This window comes from Anser brachyrhynchus (genome assembly GCF_964034855.1).
Source record: "Anser brachyrhynchus genome assembly, chromosome: 4".
Classification (NCBI taxonomy): domain Eukaryota; kingdom Metazoa; phylum Chordata; class Aves; order Anseriformes; family Anatidae; genus Anser; species Anser brachyrhynchus.
The window spans coordinates 45,365,121-45,382,068 of NC_137698.1; the positions used below are offsets into that span (position 1 = coordinate 45,365,121).

The 16,948-nt window shown below is 38.9% G+C and overlaps 1 protein-coding gene across 3 annotated transcripts in view; it reads left to right on the plus strand.

Annotated features, from left to right (window-relative positions):
• Positions 1–16,948, plus strand: part of TRPC3 (transient receptor potential cation channel subfamily C member 3) — a 42,504-nt gene that overhangs the window by 9,400 nt on the left and 16,156 nt on the right. For all 3 annotated transcript variants that reach the window (XM_080588713.1, XM_080588714.1, XM_080588715.1), the window contains 2 exons: positions 85–856; positions 10,386–10,571. In XM_080588713.1, the coding sequence (XP_080444839.1) occupies positions 85–856; positions 10,386–10,571 (958 nt within the window). The remainder of the gene's footprint in view (positions 1–84; positions 857–10,385; positions 10,572–16,948) is intronic.

Consider the following 16,948-nt stretch of genomic DNA (forward strand, 5'->3'; position numbering starts at 1 on the left):
TGTTTTTGTAGCCTCGGGAGAGGTGGAAGCTGCAAATAGCCAACACTGAAATTCTGTGACCTTTTTATTTCTTCCCCTCATTAGGTACATTGAAGAAAGTCCATCTCTGAGGCGTATGACGATGATGAGGGAAAAGGGAAGGCGGCAGGCCATTAGAGGCCCGGCATTCATGTTCAACAACAGAGGCACTAGCCTAACTGCTGAAGAAGAGCGCTTTCTGGATGCAGCAGAGTATGGGAACATACCTGTGGTGCGCAAAATGCTAGAGGAGTCAAAAACACTGAATGTCAACTGTGTTGACTACATGGGCCAAAACGCCTTGCAGCTTGCTGTAGGGAATGAACATTTGGAAGTGACAGAACTTCTGTTAAAAAAAGAGAACTTGGCACGGATTGGAGATGCCCTGCTGCTCGCAATCAGCAAGGGCTACATTAGGATAGTGGAAGCAATTTTGAATCACCCTGGCTTTTCAGTAAATAAGCGACTGACTCTGAGCCCTTGCGAGCAGGAGCTCCAGGACGATGATTTTTATTCCTATGATGAAGACGGCACCCGCTTTTCTCCAGACATCACTCCCATCATTTTAGCTGCCCACTGCCAAAAATACGAAGTTGTGCACATGCTGTTGATGAAAGGAGCAAGGATAGAAAGACCTCATGATTATTTCTGCAAATGTAATGACTGCACAGAGAAGCAAAAGCATGATTCTTTCAGTCACTCTAGGTCAAGAATAAATGCCTACAAAGGACTGGCCAGTCCGGCTTACCTGTCCCTCTCCAGTGAAGATCCTGTACTCACTGCTCTGGAACTCAGCAATGAGCTTGCCAAGTTGGCCAACATTGAAAAAGAGTTCAAGGTAATGCTGGTTTTGTACTTCTCTCTCTTTGTTATTTTTTCAAGCTGATGGTACTTTATAATGTCCTTAGGTGCTTGAAATTGTTTCCTGCCTGAACTTTTTCAATTGCAAATGCTTTTATATTCTTTCTCGCTCTTGATTTTGAATTCTCAATACATAAGCCTTTTAAAATAATTTTTAATAAATAAAAGTGCTTTTGTGCCTGCTGTGCATGGAGAAAAATGGAGAAAGGCACAGTGTATTCTGATAAACTTGCATTAGATGAAAACCAACTTTGCTGTAGCAGACAAATACTGTTTTAGTTACAGATGCTGAGTAGCATAAATGCAGGGAGTAGAAACATTGTGCTTTTCTTAAGCCTACTGCAGCACTGACCTTCTTCCCATTTTGCTGTTTATACTAATTTTTGAATGAGGTCTCCAAATTGTTAAGAACACAGGAAGGATTTTTTAATCAGTCTTTTAGAAATGTCACTTGTTCACAACTGGTTGTTAAGCTGATTAAAGATGTAGCTCTTGGTACTGGTTTAGAGCTATATCTGGTTTAGTATGTCAGCATCTTGACTTTTTTTTGATTTGCACTTTTGTTTAGTACCTTGAAAAGTACAGCTTTCCCCGTGTTGTAAAAATAAAACAAAACCACAAACAAAACACCCCAAACATGGGAACCTTAGCCCTCGTAGCAGCAGCAGCCTGCATGTAATAAGATAAGCTTAGCTTGGGGAATGACAGATTGTTCTCAGTGAGTAGTGATATTAATAGCACTGTATCTAGCTGTAGCAAAAATTTTAATGGGGTTCTTCAGGGTCAGTGTTGGGTGCCACTTGTTTAAATAATATCTTCATAACTGATCTGAGAGAGGCAAGAGATGCATTAATCTTTTCAAACAACAGCAAGCATTGCTAACGCTGGAGTACTCAGAAGAAGCATGGAACAACCTAGAGGACAATAGGCAGAAATGAAAAAAGTCAACTTTATCACAGGAGAAAGCATCAGATTTAGACGCCTGAAAAAGAAAAGCTCCAGACAGAGCTAAGAGGAAAAAGGAAGCTCCTGTGTTGAGGAAGATTCAAATATTACTGCTAATGAAGTATAAAAGTCAGCTTAAACCTTCTTTTCTTCCTTTGCTGAAGGAACCTCTGGATACCATGCTGCGTATTGTGTAATTTGGAAAATGGATTGAGTATTTACTGAAATGTATTTATTCAGGAGTATAGCAAAAATGTCAGTTTTTTCTTATCCTCTGCTGAGAAAGTACTAAACTGGGAAAGCTCTTGGTGAATGTAAAATTGAAGAGTTGGAGATTTTTGTATATGCAGAGCTTGTTGGCTTGTGTGCTTCACACAATGGATTACAGTTACATGCCTCACTTAGAGACCATTATAGAAGGTTAACTCTCTGATGTGTGCAACTCAGTCTGGTTTATCATTAATTTCTTCTCAACTAGGCCAACAACTGAAGAGCCACAGGGTGTCCAGAATCATGTGCTTAAGATGGAAACTTATGGGGCTTCTGAGTAACGCTTCAGCAGTTGGGGATGCAACTTTTTTTTTTTCCTCCCAGTTTTTTAGGGAGAACTTCTCTGGGTTGACACCTCAGTGACTCTACTACCTATCTACTTTGTGATACTGCATATAAGGTGTGACTGTAGCTGTTCAGAAATACTGGTGGGTTCAGGGCCTCAACTGAAGCATCACACAACTTTGTAGGCTCCCAAAATACAACCTCTGTCACCAAATGCTAAAGTAAGGCAAGTCTTATGGTGATTTTTTTTTGTTTTTGTTTTTGGGGAGGATGTAGATGACAAGAACTGAACAGAAAAATTTCAATAAAATTATAAAGTCATGAGAAACTTGCGTGTCCTTGGCACTGATACTATTGATGTGAGTTTAGTTTAAGAAGTAGAATGAAATTTTGAAGGAGAAAAAGCAGCATGTTTCAGTTGGGCTTATTTCAAAATAGAACTTAAGTTGCTTTAATTTTTTAAATATTACATTGACACAATAAAAATATTTTGATTTTTTTTTTGTTTTTGTTTTCTTGAACTGTTTAGCCTCTTGATATTTTGGGGATGCCTAGAACCCAAGAAATCCACTACTCACACAGATTTTTCCTTTTGTGAATACCACTTACACAGTAGCTAACCTTCCCAGGTGTACAGTATAATTCAGTTTCAGTCCCTATTGTAGAAACTTCCTGGCTCCTTGTTAGGCTGGGAATTCTAGCTTTTTACCAAAATGACAGCATTCCTGTGGAAGTACTGGTTTCCTTGTTGGCCTCCCATTGATCACTTTTCCCTCTGTTTCTTATGAGTGTCAGGGCATTCGTCTGTTCCCTCACCCCGGGCAGAAGGGGTGCTTGTTTGTCTCCGGCATCTGTTGTTAGCTGCCCTTCTTTGGAGGAAGGGGGAATGGAAAAGCGAGGAGGAGGAAAAATGAGCAAGGAATTTTTTCAGCATCACTGTCGCGCTCAGTCCAGGAAGGGCTGGAATCGCACAACTGATGAGAAGGCTGCGTGTTCCTCTGGGGCTGTGGACAGGTATTACGGGGCTGGTGGCAGCATGAATGTTATACAAGACGCTGTGCTGACAGCTGCAGAGGTAAATTTAGGAGAAATCAAGCAGTGTTTCTGTGTCTGACAGAAGTTGATTGTGAGAGCTTGCCACGTTTGATGCAATTCCAATTTGTAGCTGTATGTTCAGTGCTTTCTTTTCTGTAGGTACATCATCCGAACGTGTTTTGCTAATAACTGTGTGCATTGTCATGTCCCAAGGGAGAAGGCTTCTAGTCTGACGTTTGCACACCCTGCAAGGAAGAATGACTAATAGACTGTTGGTGCCTTCTCCTTTAGTATCATCATGGGAAATGCTTAATTATTCCAGCCAAATTCTAACCATTGCACAACGCTGAGCATAATTGTTTCAGGGGAGAGAAAAATGGACAAAATCACTTTCCCACAGAAAATGGGTGGATGGATCTACTTAAAGGGACTTCTAATGACATTCATTATTTATTCCTACTATCTATGGCCCGTCGCATCACCTCTGCATGCTTCCAGCACTGCACTTCCTGGACATGGAGCAGTCACACAGCAAATTCCTCTCTAGGTGGCTTTCCCACAGAGGAAGAATATGAGGTGAAGCTGCTTAAAAATGCCTGAGGACAAAGCTTCCCAGTATATGCTTGCTGAACTGAACTTTACATCTTCTGCGTATGCAAAGTCCAGTCTGCTTCTGTCAGTTAGGATTTGCACTAACAAATTCTGATGTTCACGTGCAAACCAGCGTTTGCACAAGTGCATTGAAGATGTGGGAAAGTAGCTTAAGACATTCATTCAGGACAGTCAGTTCTCCAATGCAATTAAAAAACTTAATTATGTCAATACCAGGTTTACCTCATGAGAAAGGATTCAAAGAAACCCATGGACCCACATTTTTCTTGGAAGGTGCAAGCCATGTAGCTAAAAAGTACTGAAAAGGAGTAATAAAAAAAAAAAAGTAGATGGGAAAACGGGAGCCCTGAAGACCACTTTACTCTTTTTTTTTCTGTCCTTCCTTACTTTGTACTTCTTTGTGAAATCCTTGTTCTAAGCTCCAGTTGCTTGTTTTGCTACTCTTCATCTATTTCATTGTAGAGTTTCTTCTTGATCCTGTTGCTACTTTTTGTTCTTGGCTTCCACTTATCTTTTTGTTTTCTACTATTTAGTTACCTTCTCAGATTTTCTTGTCTCCCTTGTAAGTGCTCTTCTAATTTTCTACTTTTTTCTTTTTAATTCTCTAATTAAAAAAAAAAATCTGTCATCCTCCCCTTAGGTTTATTCTTGGGCTTTCTAGTCCTGGTAAAATTGGGATAGCTTGTCTGAATGTGCTGGTGACTCCTCTTTAGGTCTGGAAACTACCTGAGGGAGCAGCAGAGATTATCAGTGCCTGGCAGTCAAAGCAGCAAGATGGTGTTTTAGTGACTGGTATAACAGCATATCGTACCTCTGGCCAGAGCAAGAACTGCAGCGTTTCTCTTCCCTGCTGATCTCAGTCCTCATTACAGCAGGATTTCAGAAATTTCAGTTTTTGTCCAAGTCAAGACTGCTACCAAATCCTAAAGAAAAATCCCTTCACTCCGCCATACCTATTGCTTTCACACTAAACATCAGTCTATAAAAGGAGCTGATTAAATTCTCTCCTGTCATGTTTTCAGGAATGTTTTACATGTAGTAGAGATAATTAGAAAGCAGCAATGCTGATGAAGTTCTGTGTTTAAGATTCGGGACCAGAATTCTGCATCGCTCCAGGCTTCTTCATTGACTTTGATGTTTGTAAGTGATTTTATAACCAACGTGCCTGCTCTGAAACAGTTTTCAAGGTGTGCTGAAACAGATGATTTGATTCTGTTCTTTTGTTGAAAAAGACAAAACCCATTAAGTTAGAAAACGTTATGGAGTGACATTCTGCTGGTATCTGTCTTTATGAGTGGTTGGAGACTTCTAAGGCGTGCTGCTTTGTACTTGAGAGATTGGCTAGAGAAGCTCAGTCTGGAGCTATATCTTGTCTTAATGTAAATAAGCATTCATAACAACAGTTGGAGAATTAGGTTTTCGAATCCCAGTAGCACCACAAAATGCTGCGTGATACAAATATTCCAATCTTTTGTTTCCTTGTTCTACTTTTAGCAGACCCTGGCCACTGCACTGATACGGATTCCTGCAGTTAATTGATATTTACCCTCTTCCGTGAGACCTTTGAAAATGTTACTGCACAGTGATGGGAGAATTTCTAGCAGTCAGAGCAGCTGATGGAACTTTTCTTTGGAGTGACCAGAGAGACGCAGGGCAAGGTGACTGAAAAGCCACGTGATGGTGTGTGTATAGCAGCTTTCAGCTAAATGCAGTCCTGTGGAGGCCAGCTCAGTTCTGTCAGTGAGAATTGCACTCACTGATGACACATCCAAATTCAGTCGACCAGAGCAAGTATCACAAAGGTCCTAGCTCTTTATATATCCTATGTATGGGATAAATCCTCATTCCCAGTTCTGCTAAAAGCTCCCACTGAAACCAGCGGAAGATGTGGACGTGCATCTAAAAGCGGCACTTGTCTCTGTTCCAAGTAAATTTACATAGTGTTATCTCAGCTGAACTAACAAAGACTGTTCAAGCTTAAGCTACGTTTAGGTCCAACTTTCAAATGACAGGGCTCAGGTCCATAATCATTAGTGCAATTACGTCCTTGATTTGCATATACAGTTCCTACAGTTATATATGCAAACTGGCTAGCGAAGTAGTTGATCTCAAAAGGGCCATTTAATACTTTATGCTTAACATGCGTGTATGAATAATTGTATATGCTGTGTTTGAAATAGTCCTGCAGTTGTGCATAGTCATGAACTATGGTGCTCACAGAAATGTGCCTTTTGGATAACAGGAAACAAGTACATACATTTTGCTTGGCTACATGTAGTTACTTGTTACATTTTCTTTAGAACAGTTTAAAATCTTATGGATGAAATCCGCTTAGGATTTGTATTCATTTGATTCATTCTTTGCACATGTTAATAATTTCTTTGTACAGAATTCTGCATGAACTCATGAGGTGATCTTTAATATTGTTAAGGAGAACAGAGTACGCAGAGGTGGACGGGCTGAGGTCCAACGAGTGGTATGTGATGAACTGGCAGTGAGGCACGGTTCTGCAGCTCCACTCGTGAGCAGTTGGCCATTATCCACTGGTGTCAGCTACGGTATCTGCGAGATATGGAATACAGGCTGATATTTTTGATGTTACAAAGATGTCCACATAGTCGTTAATTTTTTGGAGAGAGATCGTTTAAGGTGATAAAGCTAGCAAAACCAGCTGAGTCAGGCTGTGACTTCGTCGAAGAAACATTTTGTTGATCAGGGAAGCAGAGTCCCCGTATTATCATGAAAACCAGGCAAAGAGCCCTGCTGTATAAGCAGCTCTGTTAGTGCATTATTCTTGGTTTGGCATTTCCCTGAAGAGTAGCTCCACTTTAAGGAATTGGCAACTTTTGCAGCATATAGTAGGGCTTTTCAAACATGGGCTTGGATGCTTCAGAAAAGGAGTGCTGGTGGCATCATTTAGGACGAGGAAGGGACGAGTGATCTGGTGGCTTTGTTCACACTCACTGTCTTCTCAGGAGAAAGCAAAGGAGTGTGTGGATGACTGAGACCACAGATTCTGCTTTCTGCTGTTCATGCAACACCCCAGAGGCAGAAGATTGCTTGAGAATTAGGTCCTGTGATTACAGTGTGGATAACATTTGGCTGTTTAATTCTATGAAGCAATCAAATATCCTGAGAGAAACTTGATTTTACTAATAAATAAATAAGTAAGGACCTGGAGAGGGAAATCTGGCAAGTTTTCCTACTGTAAGGTTCAAAGCCTCAGTCGGATGCTAACAATGCACAGACTGGTTTAAAGTTCTCATAACAGCATCTGTAAATATTATAGCCTGTATTTAATAATTAAATTCACAGAATTAAGCTTAATCCATCGTATGTCTTACCTTGCCTAGCAAAAGCATAGCTTTTATAAGCAAGTGATCTATCCACCTATGAAGAATCACTAGCACTGTTAATTTTTTCAGTTGAAATGTAGGTAACTCTTGTATAGTAGGCAAATAGTCTGTGCAAAGGAGCCTGGCCTCCAGCAACCAGCAGGGCTGTTCACGGAGCAGATAGGTGTATTTTCTGGAGTGCCAGATAGCAGAGCCTGAGCTGCGAGGAAAGAAGCTTTGCACCCTCTGCCAGGATGAGTCAGGAGGCCTGATGTAAACGTGGGAATGAGTCCCTGTTTGTGAGAGAGAACGGCGAAACGAAACATCCTGTAGTTTGTTGAGACAGCAGTCTGCATGTGATGCTACTGCCGTCACAATTCATTTCCCTTCTTACCATAGTAGCATGATTTTTCACCGCTTTGCTGTTTGCAGGCAATATTTCACAATTGTAGCTACCAGTAAAAATGTATTCTGCCTGCTTAGTTCGTGCTGATTGAGAAAACTGTGTTCACTGAGCAGTTGCTCTAACTGTGTGTGACTGTACCAGAAACTTACTTCGATGTTCACGTTTTATGAAAGTGATGCCAGGTATACTTGTGTACCTGTGCGTGTATGAGATTTGGTGACAACTTACATGCAGGGAAGTAAAACTTTATACTGGAATTTGTTGAAAAGTTACTTCTTGGGAATGTAACTTCTTGCGCAATGTTTCTGTGCTCTTTTAAGGAAAAAGAGGATAACTAAATGGTAAAGAAAGCAGTGAACCTATAGCAAGAGTTACTACTTCTCCTTCTGTTTCTTCACAGTTAGCAAAGGAATGAGGAAAAAATATTTTAAGACGGGATGAAGATACATCTCACAAATAGACAGCACATACTCATTCATCCAAGGACAAAATTAGTGACGCGTCATAAAGCACTTGAATAATACAAAACCATCCAAACTAAACTTTATTAAACCTTAATGAGATGTCACCTTTGAGCATAGGATAAATAATACTGAAAGAGGGAGCTCTTTTTCTCTGGTAAATTTACAAGTGCCTGCAAATTCAGGTGAGAAAGAACATAGCTTCTTTCAGCTTTTTGGTTTCTTTTTATATAGTACTACTACTGAAGTCAGTGAACTTCCTGTATCTTCCCATGTGCCATGAGTAGTGATTTTACAGCTACTTTATAGTGCTAAAGGAAAGTGGATTATCAATCTTATTCCTGTTTGGCTAACATTATGCTGCATCTGATTTTTTTTTGTGGGTTTTTGTTTGTTTGTTTTGTGTGGTTGTTTTTTTTCTGAACTATTTCAGTAAATGCTTTTTCTAGCTGTAGTGAAAATACGGAAGCAACTCCTGTTTGAAATGGGAAATTGAAGGGGAAGTTTTCAATCACTGATGCATAGTAATTACATTTTGAAAGCAACTTCATATAAACAATGCTAAGAACATATGACTTAGGTAAACTGAAGGCAAGGTATTGCTTTTGCCCCTACTATGGTTGTCTTTAATCTCTGCTTTGTCTTCACTGGCAAAAATACTCATTTTCTTTTTATGCTGTCTTGCTAATGTGATAAAGAACCTGTGTGTGCTTTTCTTAATATCCTTCACAAGCCTGGCTCTTAAGAGTTTATCTTTATAGTACTTGGCTTCTATGATGAAACTTTCTTTCTTGAGTAGACTGGCTCCCTCTTGTCTCTTCCAAGATTGCTATTGAGGCTGGCAGTTGCAGAGCCCTCCTCTGCAAGGCCTTTAGCTATGTAGGATTTGATGACTAATAATTTTCACATCTTTTACTTGAAAGCCTTCTCTACCTTCAGACCTCCATGCTTATAAGTATGTGTAACTCCCCTGACTCGCTTTCTTACCAGACTTTGCCTTTTTGAAGTCCTAAATCTTGGATGCTTGCTTATCCTTTCACTGAATTTGATCCTGCACCTTGGTATTTTTATAATTGGTTCTTCTGTGCTATTCCCCTTGATTACCAAAAATTAAACTAAAATAGCTTTGTTGGTTCAAAGTTGTTCAAGCTCATCTGTGACCAAAGAAAATATCTGGGTCCTGTTTAGGTCTATGATTAGGACTGCTCGTTTCCAAGTCTGTATCTGGGATGTCAGTCTTCCATAGTAAGATAATTCCTGGTAGTATTTTTCTGTATCCAGTAATGTTTCATTTTGATTTGTATCTGAATCTGACTTACGGGATTGTTAGCTGATTCCTGCAATTACCCTATGCAGCTTCTTTTCCCAAAATAATTTGATGCTAGTGAGAGCATGTTAGTTCCCCTATCATGTTTTATAAATGCTAAGTTAAAAATTTAATAAAACTTAGCAGTACAAGCAATGTACTTAGGCAAAGGGGAGGAAAGTTAGGTTTTGGGGGAAGAAAAATTGATTTTTTTTTCACATGATGAAGACAGAAGTTTTAATGAAGTATTTTTGGGAAAGTGGGAGCCACAAAGGAAAAATCAGTGTCTTCAAAAGTGATTTTAAAAAAGGTAGTGATTGAAAATGAACAGTTCACTGATGAACAGTGAACACGGGAAAAACAAAGAGACAGAGGACTCAGAATAGCATTCTGATGGGGAAAAATGAAGAAAAGCTGTGGAGTAGTCAAAAAAGAAGGCTATGCTACTTTGAGCTGGATTCTGAAACATTTGATATAACAGGGTAAAACGGGTACAGTCAAGTTTCCTCCTACAGCTATAGCTTTTTGTGAGGAGTTTGGAGGCTGCATCACACGAAGTCACAGAAATTTGGCTGAGAGGTCACAGATATGCATGAAGACTGAGGTTTCTGCCAAGGTAGATATCAGATAAGAGCTTAAACCTAATGTCATAGCGGTGGTGGAAGACCTACAAGCATAAAAAAAGTACAAACAAAGACTCGAATTTGCATATTAAACTGTTAGCTTAAGCTTTTGAAAAGTAACCACAAATGTTGCTTATAGGGAAGCAGCACAAAGGTACATTTTTTTTTCCTTGCTGTTGATTCAAGCCTGTTCCTCATGGGCTGTTTTCTCTAACCCTTCTCTTTCAGAACGACTATCGCAAGCTGTCTATGCAATGCAAGGATTTTGTGGTTGGTGTTCTCGATCTCTGCCGAGACTCGGAAGAAGTGGAGGCCATTCTGAATGGGGATTTGAATTCAGAGCCAGTTGAAACGCAGCGACACAGAGCGTCACTGAGCCGTGTGAAACTGGCCATCAAGTATGAAGTCAAAAAGGTGAGTGCTTTCAGACAACATAATAGGAACACCATGTCATCTCACTGTCCCACAGGTGTTATGAACTGATGCTCTGTTGCATTAGAGGCAGCCATAGTGTGTGTAATCAAGATTCTCACAAGGCAGAAGCTGGCAGAAGGGGGCTACAATGAAGGAGTTTTGTTTAATCTATATTGCACAGCTAAGAATTGGCAGGAGATTTTAATGACATAAATCAGCTGTGTTAGCAGGGTTATGCACAGTTGATCAGATTCATCTAGTGATTAAAAAAAAAGCAGAGACAGATTTTCACTTAGTGAAAGTAAAGATATATCTTCCTGCCAGTCTGTGATAATATCTACTCAAAAGAGAAGGCTGTTCTTATAAACGAGTTGGTTTCAACCAAAGAAAAGACCAGGAATGTTCATTATTGCTTCTTGTTACCTTTGCTTTCTGACTTAAATAGGGCAGGTAAATTCTGGAAAGTAGATTTCTGAAAGTCTGACAGCTTTCTACTCGTGTTCTGTGAACACATATGTATTTTTGGAAAGAAAGGACTTCCTTTTACTACTTTGAAAATGGAAAAGAGAACGTTTAAGTTGCCGTTAAATATATTTTTCTTCCATTTAGTCTAAAATATGACAGTAAATCAAAGAGCTCATAAACAACTGTGTGGATTTCAAGAAGTGGTATTACGGTGAGAAATCTTGAATGATTTACTTTGTGTATTCCTTTAAAAAAATTTAAAAATCAGTCCTGAAAATTAGGGAATATGTTTGTGGTTAATTCATCAGTTACTTTCGGTTTGTCATTTATGCACTGGTATTTGTCAGCATTTTTAAGGAATGTGAGTTCATTAAAATTTTATGAATGAATGTTACGTAAAGGACAGTGGAGCTCAGTCTCACACATTTGATGTGATGCATATCCATTTGTTGTAACAGTCTTTGATATGTACCCGTGTCGTTCTCTTCAAGATCCCACAGCACTAGCACAGAAAATAGTTAATATAGTGTCCTACTGTGAGAAGACTCAAGAAATACAGTGATAGCTATGTATATTATTTACAGCTACCTATTTACATAGTTACTATAGTTTCCATTCTTAACAGCCATTATACTTTCATCATCTCTGCAAGAAGTCTTGTGTCTTTCAGAATAAAAACACTGTATTATGTGGCCACCTGTTGAGCCAATCTGCCATATAAAATGAATTGTAAGCAACCTGCTAGATCAGGTGGGAAATGGTGGTGTTTATCATGTCCCCAAAATATGGAAACAAATTGTAGACGGATTCCAAACAATAAATCCTTGTTTCTGGTACAGAATTGTTCTACAGCTGATAAATGCACATTAATTGCCAAAATCCAAAGCAACATATATAAAGTATTAAATTAATTAAAAGAGTGGAACAGGGAAAAATAAAAGCACATAAGCATATAAGTTGTCATGTCTAAATAATGTATGGATTCTTTGTTTTGTATTTCAGTGTGTACCAAACCTTTTCTGAGATTCACGTCTCTGCTTTCTTGCTGAAGACCGTGGTTCTCTTCTGAGAGTTTGTTGTTGCTGATTAAATTCATTGCTGAGCAAAGGGCCACCCAGGTCTGTTAAGAATAGCGAAGATCTACATAGTGCAAAAAAGACAGTTCCATGTAGCGAACTTGTTCTCGTCTCCTGCAAGAGATTAGTTATTTGTAGATGAACTCAGGGTTTTGGCTCCAGTTCCTGACAAATACAGTTCCGACTCTACAAGACTAATGATCGTGGTGGGAGGACATAAACAGATGGTGCAGGGCTGTTACCATATTCATACACGTGCTGTTCTGTCTAAGTGGCCATAGCAGAGGGCATGGCAAAGATCAAGCCAGGACATTTCTCTGCTGCGGTGGTCCTTTGATGCTGGGATTGGCTCCCTTACAGCTGTGGAAGATCATTGCAATGCTCTGACTTCAGAACAGATTCAGATATGGGAACTCCACAAGGGGTACTTTGAACCCTGAAACTATAGGAAGCAGGCAAGGATGTGGCTTATGTTTCTTAGGTTGCAGTATTTCTAGCTATGCTTCTGGGTCAGGAGCACTAAGTTCAGTTCACCATTGCAAGACAGGTAATGCAGCCAAATGGAGCTGCAGTTCATGGAACGGTTAATGAGCAGAGTGTCCTTTGCGGAGGGAGGAGAGACGGGGAACAGCGTATGACAAGTGAGCAAACGCTCTCAAATGTTCACTGCTGGGAAATGCAGATTTTAATTCTGTTAGTAATGAAATTCTTGCACTTAATACCCTAGGCACTGCACTAATTGAAGCCCATCCTGGAAACAGGTTGTGATTTTTGGTGTTAAGGTTCAGGTTGGAACTGCAACCCCGACAGCGAACATCTAAGGGAATCAGAAGCCAAGAAAATTGGTTACAAGTACCGTGCTCTGTGCTGAATTGTTGCTGCAGTATTACTTTTAGTATTGTATCTTAACTCTGTAGACTGCCAACACAATTTCAGAGAACTTGCTGACATAGGGCCACATTCTGCAATTTTTAATCAGAATGATATTTCCAAGTGAAACCAATAAGGTTTGAGTAAAATTACAATGTTTAATTTTCAGACACTGAAGTTTCTCGTTGATAGGAATGAAAATTGGGAAATCTCTGTGTTATGTGCTTGTGTATCAGAGTATGCGAGGATCTGCTCCTGCTAGGTCCCAACTCAGTCATTAGGATGTTAGGAATAAATAACATTCTAATCACCCTTAGTCATACAGAAAAAAAAATATTTACATACTGATCATTCGGTTCATGGTCATAAAACAGAATGCGCCTAAAATGTTACAGTCAGTTACACACAGATAAAATTAAAGCAAATAAATTAAATTTGGGAATTCCTTAGTGACCAGATACAGGCCTCATGCGTCTTTATTGTACACTGGGGTTTGGATTGGGTCGTAACATATTAGACAAATGTAATTAAGTAAAATCAGCATATGTAATAAAAAATAAGAGACTGCATGGAAAGTAGGATGAGAGAAGAGATGCAGAAGTAAGAAGGTTGCAGGATCATATGGCTGGTAGTTAAAAGGTGACGTGAACTACTGTGCTGTGAGGAGATGAAGCAGGGGGGCAGGTGGATATGCAGGGGAAAAAAAACAGAAGAGGTTGCAATTGCTTTCAAAATAAATAAAAATCAAATACTTTAACTGAGACAGAAGGATGAATTGCTGAGCTATTATGGATGGGACAAGTGACATGAGTTGCTATGAGGAATGGGAAGTGGTGTGTATTCTTGCAATTACCAACAGTTAAATACATTGCTAAGATGTTTAAAGAACCCTTAGACTTATTTCCAAAGAAGAACTCGCTGTAACCATTGGCATCTTAGTCGCTAACTTCTCCCTTTTCTGGGGAAAATTATAAGCCAGGCAGATCTCCTCTCGGCGTCAGATGAGAATGTTGATAGACCATGAGAAATAAACTAGCACACAGCTCTGGATAGATGTAAGAGGGCCCTCAGGCTGATTCATAGCCTTCGGCAAGCTCCCTTAAACCTCCTTTTCTGCTTTTTCCGATTTCCTCTGGCAACAGGAGGAATAACGTGGGTGTTTCTTTTCTCTCCTCTTCTCTACAGTTTTAAGTCTGCTTTTTAAACGTGTCTTTGTAATTTGAAGTTATTATTTATTTTTCTGTCTTTGCCCACAGTTAATCTGCTGAGGTATTTGTCCTTTGATGGCCTGAGTTGAAAAGGAAACGTATGCTCCCAAAGAGGAGACAAGAGTATGTCAGAATGTGTGCTTTACACAAACAGACAAAAAAGTCTCCTTTTTTCCTCCGGCCAGGTTAGAAGCTTCTATGGTACATAAGCTTCAAAGGTGACAGCCTATTAAAGAGAATAAAAATACAATTTGAGTTGACATCAGTTTCTGAAGGACTTTTAAAATCTCTTTTTTTGTTTGTTTTTTGTTGGCCATGCAATTATAGGAACAAACTGTGTTTATGTGTGATCTAACTGGCTACCGAATCATGCACCAAAATACTTAGGGACTTCTGTTTTAAAGAAAAGTAGATTAAAATATGAAAATTACTTCCCTGTTTCAAGTACATGCAACAGCTTCAATTTTTTCCTCCTGAGAGATTTAAGGTTCTCTGTTCTCATTGCCAATGAGTTAATTTTATTTTTTGAAGAAGTCTGCCCTACTGTACGCACTTATTAATGAGTTTTGGAATATGAATGGAGTTTTGCAGAAAAGACCTGGCAAACAAGTGTATATAGTACATTATGATCTCAACAGAGTACAAAGCCTAATAAAATTGATATACAACATTTACAGTATTTTTTAACTATAAGTAACTCGTGTCAAATCTCACTGTTAATCCAACACGGAGTTATCAGATTTATTTTCAAATCCTTTTTGTGATACCAACTAGCATTCTTCAGTCCAATTTACTAGTAATTGGTGATACCAACTAGCATTCTTCAGTCTAATTTACTAGTAACTGTCAACCAGTTTGACAAGTAGTTACCTGATTTCTTCAAAGGGCTGTGATAACTAGGCTTTTTACCCTTATGCTTAACCAGTGTCCCACATGCTCTTCTAATGTGGCAGTCTCACGGGACATGGCATAATTACAGTAATACTGATAACGATGAGTGTGGTAGTACTTCAGAAATGGACTTTACCAGAAATGTAAATATAACAGGAGTGCAGGCACTCATAGCGCTATTTCCTCCAACTCCTTCCGCTTCTTCTGCACGCTCTTGGTTGTATGATGTGGGAGTGACTGTATGGTCTTTTCTTTGTAAGTATCCCATTGCTTAATCCTAATGAATTACAACAGTTCTTTAAAAACGGGGCAACACATGTTCATCCTTCAACTTAACCAAGAGTGTTCTCAGTAAAATTAAGCTTTAAGCATATCAAAACAAGTGCAGTAGGTGGCCACAGCTTTTTTTTTTTATCATTCCATAATTGCTTCGATAAATATATCCATGCTGAAGTCTTCCTGACGCTGCATGGGAGAAAGTTGGAAGTTGCCTGTTTTTTTTTTTTGTTTGTTTGTTTTGTTTTGTTTGTTTGTTTTGTTTTTGTGAGTACTGGATCCGTAATATTTGCCATTTTAATATCTAAACGTCTCAGTCAGTGCTTGCTTTCAATTTTTGGACACTTAGGGAGGAATCTGTGGAAACTAGAGACTAATGAAACTTGTTTAGTGAAACAATATAAAAGGCTCAGGAAAGCAAGTTTGTTTTGTAATAACTGTCTTGAGAAGAAGCTGAACATTAATCTCAGGTGCATTTTTCTGCTTATCTGATTGTCTTTTCTTGAGTAGACCCTGATAAATTCACTTGAATGCCCAATTTCTTTGTCTTAATGGTCTTAATGTTTATCTGGCTTATTTGTGTGGTTGTGTGGGTTTTTTTCTTCTTTTGTTTGTTTGTTTTTTGGGTGTGTGTGTGTTTTTTTTTTTTTTTTTTTTTTTGTCTTAAAGCACATGGTTACAAAAGTGCTTGATGATGTCTTGGCCTTGCTTGGTTGAAGTCAGTTGAAATTTTATCATTGAAATCAGTGGACATCAGAGTCAGGTCAAAACAGAGTAAGCATATATTTGACAGTTGTCTTTCACGTGTCCATGTTTGAGTACAAGTGGTAGCTGTGCATGCTTAGACTACTGCAATCAGAACATTTTGTTTAAATGCTTAAATATTCTCTCAAATTTAAGTGTGCAGATTTGAAAATATCAACCTTTGGTCTTTATATCAGAAACTATATTTATTCAAATATTTGTACAAATGTACTCTTGTGGTTTCCCCAATTCTGTTTGATGCTTGCTATAGATTGTATACCCTCAGGATCCTCTAGAGTATTAAAGTAGTATAAAGGAACAGTTACTTTTCAAAAATGTGCAATTTGAGTATTTTGTATTTTTTAGCTGAGGTAGTATCAAAGGTATGAACTTAAAATAGAGAATATACTAAACTATGCAATCTATTGCAAAATGCAATCTATTAGCATACTTAGAGCATCATTAAAACCACAGGAGCGTCTTTTCATCTGACTCACAAAATAGAATTTCCTTGAGTCACTGAATAATAACTGTTATTTTCCACAACAGACCAAAATGTCTTGGTAGGACCTGGCTTCTTACTGTATTTCTAATCCCAGGCGCATCCAAGTAGAAGCAGTACCTAGCACCATTGATGCTAGTAAGAGAAGAAACCCTTTCATTATCCATCTCTGTGCCTTTGTTGAGGTTTAAAATTCTGTGCTATAGTTTCGCTTCATTTATTTCTTGCCTTAGTAAGTTTTAGACTTAAAATGTATAGATGGTTAAGGAGATATTTGGAGCCTTTGTAGAAGAACCAAATCACGGGGCAGTGATGTTTGAGGAAGTGGATGTGCAGAAAGGGAGA